The sequence below is a fragment of the Diabrotica virgifera genome, chromosome 7, assembly GCF_917563875.1.
Source record: "Diabrotica virgifera virgifera chromosome 7, PGI_DIABVI_V3a".
In the NCBI taxonomy this organism is placed as follows: domain Eukaryota; kingdom Metazoa; phylum Arthropoda; class Insecta; order Coleoptera; family Chrysomelidae; genus Diabrotica; species Diabrotica virgifera.
The window spans coordinates 171,193,397-171,211,437 of NC_065449.1; the positions used below are offsets into that span (position 1 = coordinate 171,193,397).

At 34.9% G+C, this 18,041-nt stretch overlaps 1 protein-coding gene across 2 annotated transcripts in view; it reads right to left on the bottom strand.

The window, feature by feature from the left end:
• Positions 1–18,041, bottom strand: part of LOC126887628 (alpha-1,6-mannosyl-glycoprotein 2-beta-N-acetylglucosaminyltransferase-like) — a 119,410-nt gene that overhangs the window by 46,924 nt on the left and 54,445 nt on the right. Inside the window, exons 1-2 of one of the 2 annotated variants that reach the window (XM_050655232.1) lie at positions 5,470–5,964; positions 396–587 (exon numbers count right to left, since the gene is read on the bottom strand). In XM_050655232.1, the coding sequence (XP_050511189.1) occupies positions 396–587; positions 5,470–5,476 (199 nt within the window). In that variant the 5' untranslated portion in view covers positions 5,477–5,964. Of the gene's footprint in view, positions 1–395; positions 588–5,469; positions 5,965–18,041 lie in introns of those variants that run through there. The other variant, XM_050655233.1, reaches the window with a different exon arrangement.

Consider the following 18,041-nt stretch of genomic DNA (forward strand, 5'->3'; position numbering starts at 1 on the left):
CGTGCGACCACGTTAAAACTCGATAAACCAATTTTTGTCGGTCGCCATTGAAGGAAAAGAGTCACCGTACACAGCATTCAAGCACTTTTGGATTTCGCCGCGCAATTTCCCTTCCAAAAACAAAAATCTAGTCACCGACTGATATTGTCCTTTTTTCATTTTTTTTTAATTCCCAGACACGCTCCTTTTTACATGCGATTAAAACAAAACTATGAGTCTGCTTCGGCTAAGATTTTGGCATAGGCCGTCTACAAGAATAGGATAGTATATGTTTCTTGCGATAGTAGCGCCACCAGGCGGAGAGGCTAAGTACTTTACGGACCAACCACGTAATAGAAATATTTTTTAGCCTTGGTGATAGAAATGTGTGCAAAATAGCTAGAATGGAACCATACTCAGAATAACCGCGTTACTATCGTTTAATTCTAAGTATTGCGGGGATGAACCATTGATGCTCAGGTACGTCATCTGGGTCCATATGAATACCAAGATGAAGATTACTAGGCCAGCGTGGATCCATGCTATACCACTGCGACGACGCCATATTTGGCTACTCCGCTGCTCATTGTACGGCCTAACCACCAGACCTACAGCAAAATACAAAACTTACTTTTGTTGTTTAAACTCTTTCTCAACAATTACACTTACTAATGATGGATTTGACGTAGGCATATGACACAGTAGCCATTATTTAGCCGCGGGAAGAACAGAAAAGCTGTATGACAATTAGCCGAAAAATATACCGCCAAACTATTAATTACTGAAATAGATTTCTAGATAGTCCAGAAAGCCACTGCGCATCCGCTAGGAAAAATATTCTAATTCAGATTTTTGCACAATCTTACTCAAAAAGGACTCCTTTTAACAAATTTGCATGTTGCCAGGACCAAAAGGTGGTCAAAAATTTTTTAAACGTTTTTTTTTTGTTTTTTTCCTAAAATTATTATTTTGGCATGGAAAAAGTTTTTTTTAGGTTTTTTGGATCATTCCAAACAGAAAAGATCTTTAGTAACTTTTCTCTAAAAATGATAGTTTTTGACATATAAGCGATTAAAAATTGAAAATTTGCGAAATCGGCCATTTTTAACCCTCAAAAACTATGTGAAAAACTGAAAATTTGAATGTTACCAAGGTAGGTAGATATTCTTTAAACATCGATTGATGAAATCCCGAAGAGTTTTTTGCAATACAATATTCAAAACTCCTTTGTTTTTTAATTGCTAATCAAGTGTGCGCGACACTATTTTGCACCGACAGTATGGTGCAAATGAAAGGAATAAATTCGTTATTTCGTAAACTGGCGACTTTAAGGAAAAATCCCGAAACAGGTCGATTTTTATTTTTAAGTTATGATATTGTGGCATATATGGTATACTAGTGACGTCATCCGTCTGGGCGTGATGACGTAATCGATGATTTTTTTGAATGAGAATAGGGGTCGTGTGGTAGCTCATTTGAAAGGTTTTTCAATTCCCTATTCAGTAATGTAAACATTTACATAATTATTTATACAGGGTGTCCTTCTACTTCTTTTTTTGTCAAATAATTTAATTTAATAAAAATTTTTTGGACACCCTGTATAAATAATTATGTAATTGTTGATATTACTGAATAGAGAATTGAAGAACCTTTCAAATGAACTAGCACATGACCCCTATTCTCATTTAAAAAAATGATCGATTACGTCATCACGTCCAGATGGATGACGTCACTAGTATACCATATATGCCACAATATCATAACTTAAAAATAAAAATCGACTCGTTTCGGGATTTTTCCTTAAAGTCGCCAGTTTACGAAATAACGAATTTATTCCTTTCGTTTGCACCATACTGTCGGTGGAAAATAGTGTCGCGCACACTTGATTAGCAATTAAAAAACAAAGGAGTTTTGAATATTGTATTGCAAAAAACTCTTCGGGATTTCATCAATCGATGTTTAAAGAATATCTACCTACCTTGGCAACATTCAAATTTTCAGTTTTTCACATAGTTTTTGAGGGTTAAAAATGGCCGATTTCGCAATTTTTCAATTTTTAATCGCTTATATGTCAAAAACTATCATGTTTAGAGAAAAGTCACTAAAGTACTTTTCTGTTTGGAATGATCCAAAAAACCTAAAAAAACTTTTCTCCATGTAAAAAAAATAATTTTAGGATAAAAACAAAAAAAAACGTTTAAAAAATTTTTGACCACCTTTTGGTCCTGGCAACATGCAAATTTGTTAAAAGGAGTCCTTTTTGAGTAAGATTGTGCAAAAAATCCGAATTAGAATATTTTTCCTAGCGGATGCGCAGTGGCTTTCTGGACTAAGAGGAAAATACAATACAACAAATGACGATATTAGGAAACAAATAAGACTACAAAAGAATATAATAAAATATATAAGTGATAGAAAAACAGCAACTTGTATGGTACAGACACGTCAAACAAATAGGCCTGGATCCCGCGTACCAAAAAAAGTTGATTAATAGCAAGCTGAAAATTTGTTAATAGGTTAACGGTGTCTAGTCAGACAAACTTTTGTGTACGGGAACACTGGAACAGGGGAAGTTGTAATTGTGGAACAGTTTAAAAATTTGGAACGGTCACACCACGAAAACGGCACGTTTATTTTGTCCGACAGAACAGACTTAAACCCTCCGAACAGAGATTAAACTCTTATGCAAAAATCAGACTGCTATTTTATCACCAATATAATTCCTGTTATTGAACACGTTCTTCGTGTTCCACTCATTAAAATGCCCAGTTGGTGATAAATACCAGTCTGATTTTTTCATGAGAGTTTAATGAAATGGTAACATATCAATTGGAAGTTCTGTCCGATAAAATACATGGAACGTTTTCGTAGTCTGACGTTCCAAATTTTTAACATGTTTCACAATTAAAACTTCCCCTGTTCCAGTATTCCCATACGTCAAAGTTTGTCCGACTAGACACCGTTAAGCTATTAACAAATTTTCAGCTTGCTATTAATCAACTTGTTTTGGTACACGGGATGCAGGTCTAAAATGGAAGAAAGCAGAACCCTCCAAAAAATATTAGAATGGACCTTAATAGAGAAATGCAAACGAGGAAGATCTGCAACAAAATAGAAGAAGGGCATCGCTAAGGCGATGTCTAACAGAAGTCTTAGGGAAAAAGACCTAGAAAATAGAAATGAGTGGCCATTAAGAACAACAATAGATACAAGAAAACAACAGATACAAGAAAACAACAATGAACCCACAATGGAACATGGACGAAATGCAGAACACAGAGAAACATCAAAAATATATAGAACAACTTGAACAAACCTTAAACTGTGAAACAGTTTACAATGATATAGAAAAGCTGTGGGAAACGACTGCCGAAATAATAACCAAGACAGCTGACAAGATCTTTGGAAGGAGTAGGCAGAAGAGGGCAAAAACATGGTATGACGATGAATGTCGGAAACAGCTGGAAAAAAGACAAACAGTAAGGAAGACATGGATACAACTACAAAGAGACATAAGTAAAAAGGAATACGACGACTGCCGAAAAGAAACAAGAAAAATGATACTCACAAAGAAAAGAAACTACGAACAGCAAAAATATGAAGCTATGGAGAGAGCGACCCAAACCAGGCTCTAGAGAATTCTATAAAGCAATCTTCACTGAGAAAAGAGGACATAGAACCAATTCTATCCATACACTGAGAGACAATCAAGGCCATATGATAATCGACAATAAAGAATTAACAGAAGAATGGAAAGGGTGTTTCAGGGACCTTCTAAACATCATACAGGAAGAACAGCACAAAGAAGAGATCTATATAACAGCAGACATGCCCGTAGAAAAATGTCCTCTTTTGAAACATGCCCTCTTTTGAAAAAACCCGAAGGGCCTTAAATAAGCTGAAAATTCACAAAGCGCCGGGTACGGACGAGATACCAGCAGAATTTCTGAAATATGGTGGAGAAACACTACATCGCCAAATTCATCAATTAATAACACAGATATGGTTAGAAGTAAGGATACCAGCAAGATGGAAGGAAAACATCATAGTGCCCTTCCACAAAAAAAGGGGACAAAACAAAATGCGCGAATTACAGAGGAATTTCACTCTTAAACACGGCATATAAAATCCTCTCAAACATCATTCTTAGTAGACTAACCCCTTATGCTGAAAATGTCCTAGGAGAATATCAAGCCGGTTTTAGGGCAAACAGATCCACAATAGATCAATTATTCACGCTGAGACAGCTTCTAGAAAAGGGATGGGAGTATAACAGACCCATACACAATCTCTTCATAGACTTTCGACAGGCATATGACAGCGTAGAAAGAAGCCAAGTATGGAATGCCATGGCGGAGTTCTCAATACCACAGAAACTTATTCAGATGAGATGACTAAAGTCTGTATGGAGGGTGGAATATCAAAAGTAAGCGTAAATAATAAACTGTCTGACAGCTTCTAAATCAACAATGGACTCAAACAGGGTGATGCGTTATCTTCACTACTTTTTAACTTTGTATTAGAGAAAGCCATGAGGTCGGCCTAAATAAAAACAGAACTGCTATCGGTTCAAGGTTATTACTAGCATACGCAGATGACATTGATCTCGTTGGAGACTCCATCCTATCCACAAAAGCCATTTTCAACAAGGTGGAAGGAGCAACAAGCGAAGTAGAGCTGAGGATTAATGAAGAGAAGACGAAATATATGTGTATAAATAGAACGACACGAAGAGACAGGATAGGACAAAATGTGACGGTCAGCACCTTTAATTTCGAAAGAGTACAACGTTTTAAGTATCTGGGGGCCGTAATCACAGCTGACAACGATGTTACTGAAGAAATAAAAGAAAGAATCCAATCAGCAAATCGCTGTCTACTCGCACTGGATAAGCTTATAAAATCAAAAAATCTTACAGGAAGTTCCAAGATCAAAATCTATAAATCCATCGTCAGACCTGTACTAACATATGGTTGCGAAACGTGGACCATGACCAAATCAAACGAAGAAAAGCTCAGACGTTTTGAACGAAAAATACTTAGAAAAATTTTCGAACCTCACCACGACATTAACACAAACCAGTATAGGATCAGAACCAACTTCGAATTAAAAGAACTCGACAATGGCAGCGATAGTGTCCAAGAAATTAAATCACAGCGACTAAGATGGGCAGGCCACGTGCACAGACTTCATAACGAGAGACTTATAAGACTGATGTGGGAGGAGATTCCTACAGGCAAAAGACCACTCGGACGTCCCAGAATGCGATGGAGAGATAACATCCAAGCAGATCTCCGAAAAATTGGAAGGTTGATGGAAGACCGAACAAATTGGAAGAAAGCTGTACAGTCAGCCAGAACCCACCCAGGGTTGTAGCGCTACGTGATGATGATGATGATGATGATGATGATTAGGAACGGAAAGGCGTATTATGCTATGAAAACAGTTTTAATGTGTAAGTATTTTTGTTAATACATTTTTATTACTTACATGCCATTTTATTTATTAAATGGGCAGCATCATCTTGTTGAACATCATTTTATGAATATACGGATAAATATCAGTGTTACAGTGTTAGGGATCTAAATTCACACTTCTTAGTTTTTCACCAATCTTTAAATTTCGTTAATATCCAACTCTCATATCATACATACTATTGCCACAGTATAATGCTAAAGAATCAGTAGGGTCTGGTAGGGTCACTCGTCACTCCTCGAAAAATTCTCTGTTCTTTATGTTCTATCATATGTGACATTGTCACCAAATTCATCAACAATTTTAGTCGCTATTAATAGTAGAATGACAGTTAACGGTATCCTACGTTTACCGCGATTGGTCGTTTTTCTCGCATTCAAAATTTTGTCTCAGGAATGGATTGCAAACTTGGAACCGCCAAATTCGAGAGTGAACTAAACTGATTGTTTAGCATTAAACTATGTAGTCGAGGAAATGAAGCTGAAAAAATGGCAAGACCTCGCAATTTTTTTGTCCAGCATCGATTTGTACAAAAATTTGGGATTAAGCTCATTTCACCCTCTAGTTCATTTTCTATATTGAGCCGTTGTACACTGTTGGTTTTTTAAGGGTGAAAAGTACCCCTAATTGTAAAAAATTATAAAATAAAATTTGAAACTTTAATTTTGTCAACATTTGGTTCTTATAAGTTACGTACTGATTGTTTTATGCTTTAAGATATACTATCATAATATTTCAACCCTTAAAACCACCCTTGTTGGAGCTATATATACAAAAAACTTTACTTATCCTAAAAGAATAATTTCGGCTTGCATCGATTTACATAAAAATTTGAGATTAGGATCATCTCACCCTGTATTTCATATTCTATATCATGCTTAAGGGCGTTGAATATTTTTAGGGGTGTAACTACCCCTTATAGTCAAAAATTATATAAAACATTGTAAACTTTAATATGGGTAAAATTTGGTTTTGATTGGTTAAATAATGATTGTTTTATACTTTGGGATATAATATCATAATATTTCAACCCTTAAAAACCACCCTTACGCCCGGTTTCATAATCAGTTAAAGTGAACTTTAAGTTTTAAGTTGGTACCCTTGTCAATGGAATTCATATGGGTAAATGTCAACGTTAAAGTGAACTTTAGTTAATGTTCACTTTAAGTTGATTATGAAACCGGGCGTTAATAACATTAGTTTTTATAAGTAGATATTTTAATAAATCTATACAGAAAAAAAAGTAGAATTAAAGAATTACAAAAACATTTATTTACACAAAAATGCGAATTTACAAATATGTACAAATACAAATAGTTATTTAATCATCTTCCAGTATACGAACCGGTTCTGTGGTATTATACATACATTGAAAATTATCCATAAGCGGACTATCCGAATTTTTCGAAAAAAAATTCGTTTTATAAACATAGCTCCTTCATTTTTGGCGATAAAAAGTTTTTTCAAAAATGACTTTGTAGGATTTTTAAAGAACTATAAGATTGTGTAAACTAAATTCCGTAAGATCTCTTAGTTTTTAATTAGGGTGGGTTTAAAGGGCTCGAATAAGGGGGTGTTTGCTCGTAAATAGAGGTTTTAAACAGCTATATCTCGTTAACTGTTTACTGTAATGAAAATCCATGCACAAAGGAATTTGTTATTAAAAAAGTTACAATTTAGTAGTCTATCATTTTTTTCGTATCTCTCCAGTATTTTCGGAGATATTTTGAAGTAAAAGGTGAAAAACGGGAAATTCCAAAAAATGAATTTTTCTTTAAACTCCAATTTTTCTAAAATTATGCCTTTTAAATAGGTCAAACTTCTTGGGTGTATTGATAATACAAATATAAAAGGAATTACAGAAAGGTGAAGACCAATTTTTAATTAGGAGGGTAGTTAGGGGTTTTTTTCACTGATTTTTTTCATAGAGAAAAGCAGGTACCGAACTTTTTTTGATCATAAATCGCTTAATTTTCAGGCTAGGAACTTTTATTATTATTTTTTGAAAGGCCTAACTGTATACTTGAAAAAAGATTATGTAAGTTTTCCTCGAAAAATGCAAAGTTTTTCCGTTATTTTACTTTGAATATTTCAAATTATGCATTTGACGAAGAAAGCTAACTTTTAACATGCCGTATCTCGGTTTGTATTAGTCTTAAAGATATTACAGAAAAAGAATTTTGTTTGTGTTACTAAATGATACAATTTTGATATCTACAGTTTTTTTGATTAAATGCATATTTTTCGAGGTATTCTCAGAAAACCCTCTAAAAAAGTCGATTTTTTCATCGAAAAACGGTTACTTTCAAGCGCGAATATCTCGAAAAATATTATCGAATATGATCGATTTTTGATAAATTAGATTTTGACGATGAACCATATAAAAAGCATCCATAATCAATGATTGACCGAATATACGATTTATAGAACATTAATGCTATCTTTGGGTCGGCACCCCATCTAGCTTTACGTATGCAACGAAGCATGTTTAAACCTTTTTCGCATTTGTTGATAATGTGATTCACATGGAGTGTCCAGGTTAGTTTTTTGTCCAAAACCACGCCCAGATACTTATGGTGAGAGGATACATTAATATCAACATTACTTAAATTTATACTGGTAGGGGAACTTAACCTATGTCTAGTGAAAAAGGTGATGCTAGATTTCTCAGGGGATAACGTGAAATTAAAAGTCATAGACCATCTTTTTACACATTGCATTATCAGTTCCAAATCGCATAAACACTCATTATATGATTTACGGCTGCTGTATATACAGAAATCGTCTGCATACTGAATGATTTTAATTGTATTATTTGTTTCATTTAACATGTCATGCAATTCTGCAGTATAGATATTAAAAAGTACTGGACTTAGGACTGAACCTTGCGGGATTCCGACTGATAATAATCGAGGGCCGTAAATGTGATTTTCTGAATCTCGAATGAAAACTTCTCTGTCCCTATAGGGGAAGGGGGGTATGATGGGGTAGCTAAGGAAAATAACAAAAATACAACATAATTACTACGTTTATTACTATTACTAATTGATGGCACGTTACGTCATTAATCTAACCATGATTTGGTACAATCTTTGGAACATCAACCTATCACATTTTTCAACAATTAGAAAGACATTGTCTATTTCACTTTTCACATTCTCGCTGTTGCTGGCCCCCATGGTGTAGGCTGAATACGTCTTAACGGATATGTAGCTTGTGGTAGTTTTCTAAAAGCGTAAAGGCCTTGCTGCTGCTCTTTGGACCTCCACGTTTTCCCCTCAATATGCAGATATCGAATTGCCTATTAATTTGTTTTAAATCTTCATATGATTTAATGTCTTTATTTAATAGGTAGAGTTTACTTTGAAATTCCATTACCCTATGTATGTACTCGATGGGATTCATACTAGTACTGATCATGTTCTGCGTGAAATGTCTCAATAAATTCCAACTTTGGAGCACACCTCCTGCGTCGAATGTCACGTAAATGGCACATCATTCGCGTTCAAATGTCACGTTAAAGAGGTACACTGTTAGGATGGTTTAAAGATAAATAGCCTATACCATTAGGGAATAGAGTGTAGCAGAGACCATTAGAGGCCATTAGAAACCATCAGATCACGTTATTCACGTCACGCCATTCACGTCACGTCATTCACGTCACGTCATTCGCGTCACGTTATTCACGTCACGTTATTCACGTCACGTTATTCACGTCACGTTATTCACGTCACGTAAATGACACGTCATTCACGTAACATCATTCACGTCACGTTCTGTTAGGCACTATACGGAAAAGAAGAAGAAGAATTGACAGTTAATGTTGAACGATGACAGAAGAAGAATTGACAGTTGGCTTCTGTGTCGCCACCGCTTTCATTTGACACCCCATACGTCAAAGTCGGATCATTAGCAAAGAAGATATGCTGTAATGCCGTTTTGGCAATGTCAAGGATTTGTTTTTGTCTCAACTTATTTTCCGTACAATAACATATTTTTTCCGTTAACCACGATAACACATTTCCTGTAAAAATATGTTATTGTGGTTACCGGAAACTGATAACAGTTTATAATACTAATATCTTTGGTTACATGTTATCATCTGACTACATCCGGACTTCTAGCATTGTGGTTTGTCATATCTTTAGCGGTTTCCTGTTGTTGCAAAAATAACGTCTGCACTCTTTCCTTATCAACCATCCACATCCGGAATGTTGATAAACAACAACTTGTTATTTAAAATATTTTTGTAAATAATTCAAAATATTTGATTTTTCGTAATTTTGTACAAATATTATATTTTCAGCCCTATATATGATAATCGTATAGCATTTCACATTTTTATACATGTTCAGAATGGGCCATTGTCATGATGATGATTATATAGCATTTTTATATATATGTTCAGAATGGGCCATTGTCATGATGACGATTATATAGCATTTTTATACATGTTCAGAATGGGCCATTGCCATGTACTTTACATGTTGCCTCTTGCCTTTTCAAAATCAACAATCTTCTTACGATCCTCTGGTCATTGTTGGTCTTTTACTTCTTCTACATTCAACGAGCCAAGGACCCTGATGGATAGGTATCACGATGGCCGAGAATCAGTATGCCGATTCTGGACCAGAATTTTCCCACGGTGCGCGAGAATCGGTATGCCGATTCTGGCTCATCGTGCGCGAGAATCGTTATACCGATTCTGGCTCACTTTTTTCCCACGGTGCGCGGAATCCGCCTTGTTCTTCTACTATCGAGATAGTGCACCAAAATTTGGGAATAAATAGGTCATCACGTACCTAAGTAAAATATCTAGCAAAGCTGCGTGGCCGACAAAGGGGTGGGGGTAGGGGTGAATATAAAAAATATAACGGGTTTTTTTGCGACGTTCGTGACTGAGATAGTGCACCAACATTTGGGTATACGTAAACCATGACATAAATAATTAAAATCCTCAGAGCCGGAAACCAGAGTGGGGAAGGAAGGTAGTTATAAGGGGTCAAAGTTCCGTTTTTTATTATTTTTTTTTGTGACGCTCATGATCGAGATAGCGCGCCAAAATTTGGGAATAAGTAGGTCATGACGTAACTAAGTAAAATCTCCAGGAGTGGAACGCTGCGTGGTCGACAAAGGGGTGGGGCAGGGGTGAATATAAAAAAATGTAAGGGGTTTTTTGCGACGTTCGTGATTGAGATAGTGCACTAAGTAATATCCCCAGAGGCGGAAACCAGAGTAGCGGACGAGGGTAGTTATAAGGGGTTAAATTCGCGGTTTTTATTATTTTTTTTGTGGCGCTCATGATGGAGATAGTGCACCAAAATTTGGGAGTAAGTAGGTTATGACGTAACTAAGTAGAATCTTCAGGGGCGGAACGCTGCTTGGGGTACAAAGGGGTGGTAGGCAGGGGTGAGTATAAAAATATATGGGGGTTTTTTGCCGTTCGTGATCGAGATAGTGCACCAAAATTTGGGAATAAGTACATAGATCATGACATTACTAAGTAAAATCTCCAGGGGCGGAACGCTGCGTGGGGGACAAATGTTGTGCCGGGTCACAAAAAAAAGAATACACACTGCGACTTTGACCCCTTAAAACTACCCTCATCCCCAACTCTGGTTTCCGACTCTGGGGATTTTACTTAGCTAAGTCATGATCTACTTATTCCCAAATTTTGGTGCACTATCTCAATCTAGCACGTCGCAAAAAACCCCTTATATTTTTTATATTCACACCTACCCCCACCCCTTTATCGGCCACGCAGCGTTCCACCCCTGGAGATTGTACTTAGTTACCTCATGACCTATACTTATTCCAAAATTTTGGTGCACTCTCTCGATCATGAGCGTCACAAAAAAAATAATAAAAACGGCGACTTTGACCCCTTATAACTACCCTCATCCCCAACTCTGGTTTCCGGCTCTGGGGATTTTACTTAGTAATGTCATGATCTACTTATTCCCAAATTTTGGTCCACTATCTCAATCACGAACGTCGCAAAAAACCCCTTATATTTTTTATATTCACCCCTACCCCCACCCCTTTATCGGCCACGCAGCTCTGAGCCCCTAGAGATTTTACTTAGGTACGTCATGACCTACTTATTCCCAAATTTTGGTGCACTATCTCGATCATGAGCGTCATAAAAAAAATGATAAAATCCGCGACTTTGACCCCTTATAACTACACTCGGCCCCAACTCTGGTTTCCGGCCGTTGGTGAAAGTCATGTACAAAACTAATTCAACATATCCCCGTATAGTTTTTCCATATTACTTATCACGCACAAAATCCGCTTCTATCTCTCCGACTATATGTCTTGATTTAAATTAAAATACATACTACAGGGTGATTGATTAGTAGGGTAAAGCTGAATAGCTCCGCTATAGTTATAGATAGCAATAAAAGTTAATAACAAAAATTTTAGCCACCTTTGAGCTTCACATTACAAAATTACTTAGAATGTTACAGGGTGTTCGATAACACAGTGGCAAACCTAACTTATGTTTTTTTTTAAATAGAACACCCTATATTTTATTTTAAATTCGAAATCCTGTTAACTTCTCCATCACAAAAATATAAAGGTTTGTATTGTTATACAGGGTATTTACAAAGTTATAACCAATTTTGTATGAAAATCGTAACAAGTTCAACTCCCTGTATAAATAAAAATAAGTACAACAGCAATGGTTTATTCATGCCATATTTTTTATTTATTGTCAAAATTTTTAAGAATTATTGATATTGCTAATTTTCTTTATATCAAATACAGGGTGAGTCAAAACGCAAGTACATTATTTTCTCAGTAATGTTAAATGGAAACACCCTGTATTTTATATCATTATTGAAAAGTAACATATTACCGTACTTTAATTTTTAGATAACATTTCCTATGTCTAAATTTATTAGTTTTCGAGATATTTTCCTTTTTCAATGGACCAGTAGCGTGGTACCCAAATCACCAGAATTTAATAAACTGGACTGATTTAAGGCGGGTTGACATTACTAGTGAATAACGAACGTGGCTCACGCTTACGTATTTTGCCCGTGCTATTGTTAGATATTTTATTACCTATTTTCAAACTCGAGCAGTATATTTGTATTTATGCAATGCATAGATACAAATATACTGCTCGAGTTTTGAAATAGATAATAAAATATCTAACAATAGCAGGGGCAAAATACGTAAGCGTGAGCCACGTTCGTTATTCACTAGTAATGTCAACCCGCCTTAATGTCAACCCGCCTTTAAACTGTATAAATTTATCTAAATTTTAAGTAAGCCATGACTGAATTGACAATAGGGCTTTTCATTCACAGTCATTTGTTTCGAGCTTCTGTCATGTGTCACATAATATTAATATATCTACGTCATACGTTTTTGGTTTGTATCATGGTATATACCAATAACGTATGACGTAGATATATTAATATTATGTGACACATGACAGAAGCTCGAAACAAATGACAATCGATGAAAAGCCCTATTAAAGATTACCGATTATCAATCCGGTAATCAATGTAACACTGAAGCAAATAAAGAAATAAAAATAATTTATTATTAGGTAATACATTTTACAAACAAAAACACAACCACTACATGCAACATATCTTTTTATGTAAATGCAACAAATAAACAAAGAAAATTAGTAATAAATTTTAGAAAAAACACACAAACACAAAATACAATATTTTGTGAAGACAATGAAACACTACTTTTGTATGTAAATGTAACAATGTAACAAATAAAGAACGAAACATAATTTATCAGTAATACTCGTACATTTTGCAAAAAAACATGTTTGAAAAAATTAAAAGCTACTTTTAACAAAATATTTTTAATATTTAATTACATAAGGTGTTCAAAATGATCTCCTAACACATTTATGTACGCCTAAAAACGATCATTGAATGAGCTACTTACTCTACGGAGCATTTGTAAATTAACACATCGAAATACACTTTGTATTCTATTTTTCATCTCATCCCTTGTTGTTGGAGGTATTTTATAAACTTCGTTATTAACATAACCCCAAAAAAATCAGTCCAGTTTATTAAATTCTGGTGATTTGGGTGGCCACGCTACTGGTCCATTGAAAAATGAAAATATCTCGAAAACTAATAAATTTAGACATAAGGAATGTTATATAAAAATTAAAGTACGGTAATGGTACTTTTCAATAATGATATAAAATACAGGGTGTTTCATTTAAAATTACTGAGAAAATAATGTACTTGCGTTTTGACTCACCCTGTATTTGATATAAAGAAAATTAGCAATATCGACCATTCTTGAAAATTTTGACAATACGTTAAAAAATATGGCATTAATAAACCATTGTTGTTTTGCTTATTTTTATTTATACAGGGAGTTGAACTTGTTACGATTTTCATATAAAATTGGTTATAACTTTGCAAATACCCTGTATATATAACATAACAAACCTTTATATTTTTGTGATGGAGAAGTTAACAGGATTTCGAATTTAAAATAAAATATAGGGTGTTCCATTTAAAAAAAACATAAGTTTGGTCTGCCACTGTGTTATCGAACACCCTGTAACATTCTAACTAATTTTGTAATGTGAAGCTCAAAAGTGGCTAAAATTTTTGTTATTAACTTTTATTGCTATCTATTACTATAGCGGAGCTATTGAGCTTTACCCTACTAATCAATCACCCTGTATAAAGCAAAACAACTGTAGAGTATTGAATTTAGTAGTCTGTAGAGAAGGGGTGGGCATAAGCCGGCCCGCGGGCCGGATCCGGTCCTTTTGCGTACTTTATCCGGCCCGTTGAAAAATCCCGCAAGCAATTTTTTTTAATCTCATGCGATTTTGTTGAAATCAACAGTATTGTGTGCGTATAATATCAATATAAATTCATTTGTATTCTTAAGACATAAATAAATGACACAATAATATCTTTCATTAGATAACTGATTTATTTATTAGTGACCATTTTAATATCTCATTCTAGTGCTGACTCCTCTAATGAAGGTTAGCTATAACCATTGCAAATTCGTCTCTATCTTCTGTTTTTCTTAAAAGCATCTGTGTGTTTAACCCGGTCCAGTCGGAAATGTTTTTCAGCCAGGATATTTATCGTCTACCAGGACCCCTTTTTCCTTCGATTTTATCCTTCATAATCAGTTACAACTTGTACTTATCATTTCTAAGTATGTACTCCAAATATACTGTCTTTCTTCTTTTAATGGTGGTGAAAAGTTCTGTCTCTTCCCATTATGTGCAACACCATTTCGTTCGTAATAATATGATCGGTCCATGGTATTTTCAAAATTCTCCTAAAAGCCACATCTTAAAAGTGTCCAGCTTTCTCATTAAGTCAACATTAACAGTCCAAGTTTCGGCACCATAAAAAAGGATAGAGTGGATATAAAATTTTAGCATCCCATATCGAATTTGCAGATTGAGTCTTTGGTTAGTCAGAAATTTCCTCATCTTCAAAAAGGCTGCTGTTGCTTGCTCGAATCTTTTTTCGAATCGAATTTCGGTACAGACTCCTAAGTATTTAATTTTGTCCACTTATTTAATATATTTATTTTCTATCTGGATAACTAGATGTTAGGACTTAATATAATGGACCATATTTCTTTAAAAATTACGTAACATATTTTACTGGACACAAATTGTCCGCATGTGCATCAAAAAAAATATGTGCACTAACGGTTAAATTTCTTTGTCTAAATTCTTTAAAATGATACTTATAGTAGTTTTGTCAAAAAAATTTCTTGGGCAGGAAAAACTGCACTAAAATCAGTCACGTGTGTACAACGTATGTACGCGGTATAGTCCTACGGCCCAGGAGGCGTTTTGAAAATTTCATTTTGGCCCGCGCTTAAAAGTATTTGCTCACCCCTGCTGTAGAGTGTATATTGAGACATTTTGCCATTGGGAGTGACCAATTTGATGTGAATTGCTTGGTATATAATATTTATAATATATACTACCTGTTTTGGCTTTTAGGAAAACCAAATGGAAAATATTTAATAATAATAACTTACCGAGATTTTCTTAGATTTTCTTCGTGTTGTTAAATGTTGAAGCACTATTTCCGGTGGCATTAAGGAAAATGAAGGATGGGATAAAAGAAGGGAACTTACCGAAAATATGTTGTCTGGTATCGTCAATTTGTCTCACGGAAAACACACACAAAATCAAATTAAAATTGTCAAAGTGTACTATACGTTCCGACCGTATGTCTATTAACGACTGACTGATTTAACATAAAGGACAGAAGATTATGCTTACTTAGAACTGTGTTGCCAAGACGTTCCCGAATTAAAATAAATGAAATATATATTCATATTGGCGCAAACATAGCCCCCGCCCTGAAAAACCCATTTTTCAGCCAAATCTGTATGCAATTTGTGCCGAAAACACAATAAAAAAAAAACTAGTTCCAAATAAATACTCAAAGGACCAGGCATAAATTAATATACCAAAATTTTCAGAGTTAATTACCGTAACTCAAAAAAAATAATCGAAAAAAAATAAATAAATTCTAATGAAAAATACCTATAACTATATACAAAAGATATTACTGTAAATTTATTGATTCGGAAGAGGGCATAACTTCAAAACTGGTCGTGTAAATGTCCCTTTCGAAGTTTTTACAGTAACATTTCTAACAACTCCGTCTTTACCCGGATGAACCCCAGTAACAATGGCCAACGGCCAACAAAGTGTAGGTACATTGTCTACCTTTAAAATAACAACCGTTCCGATTTTAACATTAGGCAAATCTATATTCCATTTTTCTCTAGTTTGTAAGGTAGTCAAATATTCCAAACGCCACCTTTTCCAGAAATCTTGCACCATTCGATCGATTAACTGGAACCTATCTAACCGGTTTATATTTAAATCTGTTAAATCGTCGGCCGGCAAACTTCCTAACGGTGTTAAATTTAAAAAATGTGATGGAGTTAATACCGATATTTGAGATGAATCAGTTGGTCGACGACAAAGAGGTCTCGAATTTAAGATTGCCTCTATTTGAATTAATAGAGTATTTAACTCTTCATATGTTAACAACTGATCCCCTATGACCTTATAGAGATGCGACTTAGCGCTCTTTACATTACTTTCCCAAAGACCCCCGTGACTCGGACTTTGTGGACTTATAAATTTCCATTCCACACCGTTCAAATTTAATTCACATAACAGTGCATTTTGATATTCTTCCGAACTAGCAAACCGATTAATTTCACTTAAAACCGTTTTCGCACAAACAAAAGATGATCCCTGATCAGAATACAAAACCTTGCATGGGCCCCTTCTTGCTAAAAGTCTTTTAAATGCTTGCATAAAATGTGGTGTGCTTAAAGAACTCACCAATTCTAAATGAACCGCTTTTGTGCTTAAACAAACCGCTAATAAACAATACGATTTATGAACCGCCGCATTACGTTTTTTACCTAATGTAATATTTATTGGCCCAAAATAGTCAACCCCTACGTGTAAAAAGGGTTTAGTAGCAGTAACCCTCGATACCGGTAAATCTGCCATGAGCGGTGTCAAAATTTTCGGTTTATTTCTAAAACAACGATTGCATTTAAAAACCCGATTTCTTATAAGATTTCTTGCCCCAAGAATCCAATACTTTTGACGCAATAAAGCTTCAAGCAAATATGCCCCCGTATGCATATGAATTATATGATAAAAATCAACAATCCGTTCAACTAACGTTTCTTTTCCCGGTAAAATTAGTGGATGTTTTCCCGAAAAACTAAGGGATGAATTATTAAGTCGTCCCCCCACCATAAGTAAACCGTCTTGTAAAAATGGCCGTAATTTCTTAAGCTGTGTTTTACATTGTTTGTTTTCTTTTATCATTTTTATTTCCTCGTTTGGATCAAATCTCCATAATATTCTTTGAAACCGCCAGTGATCTTGTACTAATTTTATTTGTAAAAACATCTTTTTTAAATCCGAACTCAATGCTACTGGAAAAAGCCGAAAATTTATTAATAAAGTGCATATGTCCGCCTGCAGTTTAGGCCCGCTATGCAATAAATCATTCAAAGAGACATCACTGTCTGAAGGGCAAGATGCATCCAATACGATACGTATAGGTGTACTTAAACTCTCTAATTTTATTACAGGGTGATGACTAATATAATAGGATAAGTCACAATCTTCTTTTTCCAATAAATTTAAGTATCCTTGATCCAAAAAATCCTGCATAATTTTATTGTAATCCGCACGCAAGCTGTCCGATTTTGTTAACCGTTTTTCCAAGGTTTTTAACCGATTTTCCGCCGAAACCCTTGAATTTCCCAAATTTTTTGGTGAACTTTTAAAAGGTAATGCAACAGTAAACCGGCCCGATATATCCCTGGAAACCGTGGTTTTATAAATATTTTCACATTCTATAGCGTCTAAATCCGGAATTTCCCGTTTTGGAACCTGCTCTAATTCCCAAAATTTTGTCAAAATTTGTTCAATCGATGTTTCTTCCCTTAAAGTGAGCAAATTTATGGGAGTGGAATATTCCGTATCCACCTGACCCATAATAACATACCCGAACGTTGTTTCTAAAGCCGCCCCTAAACCTGAAGAACTCAAA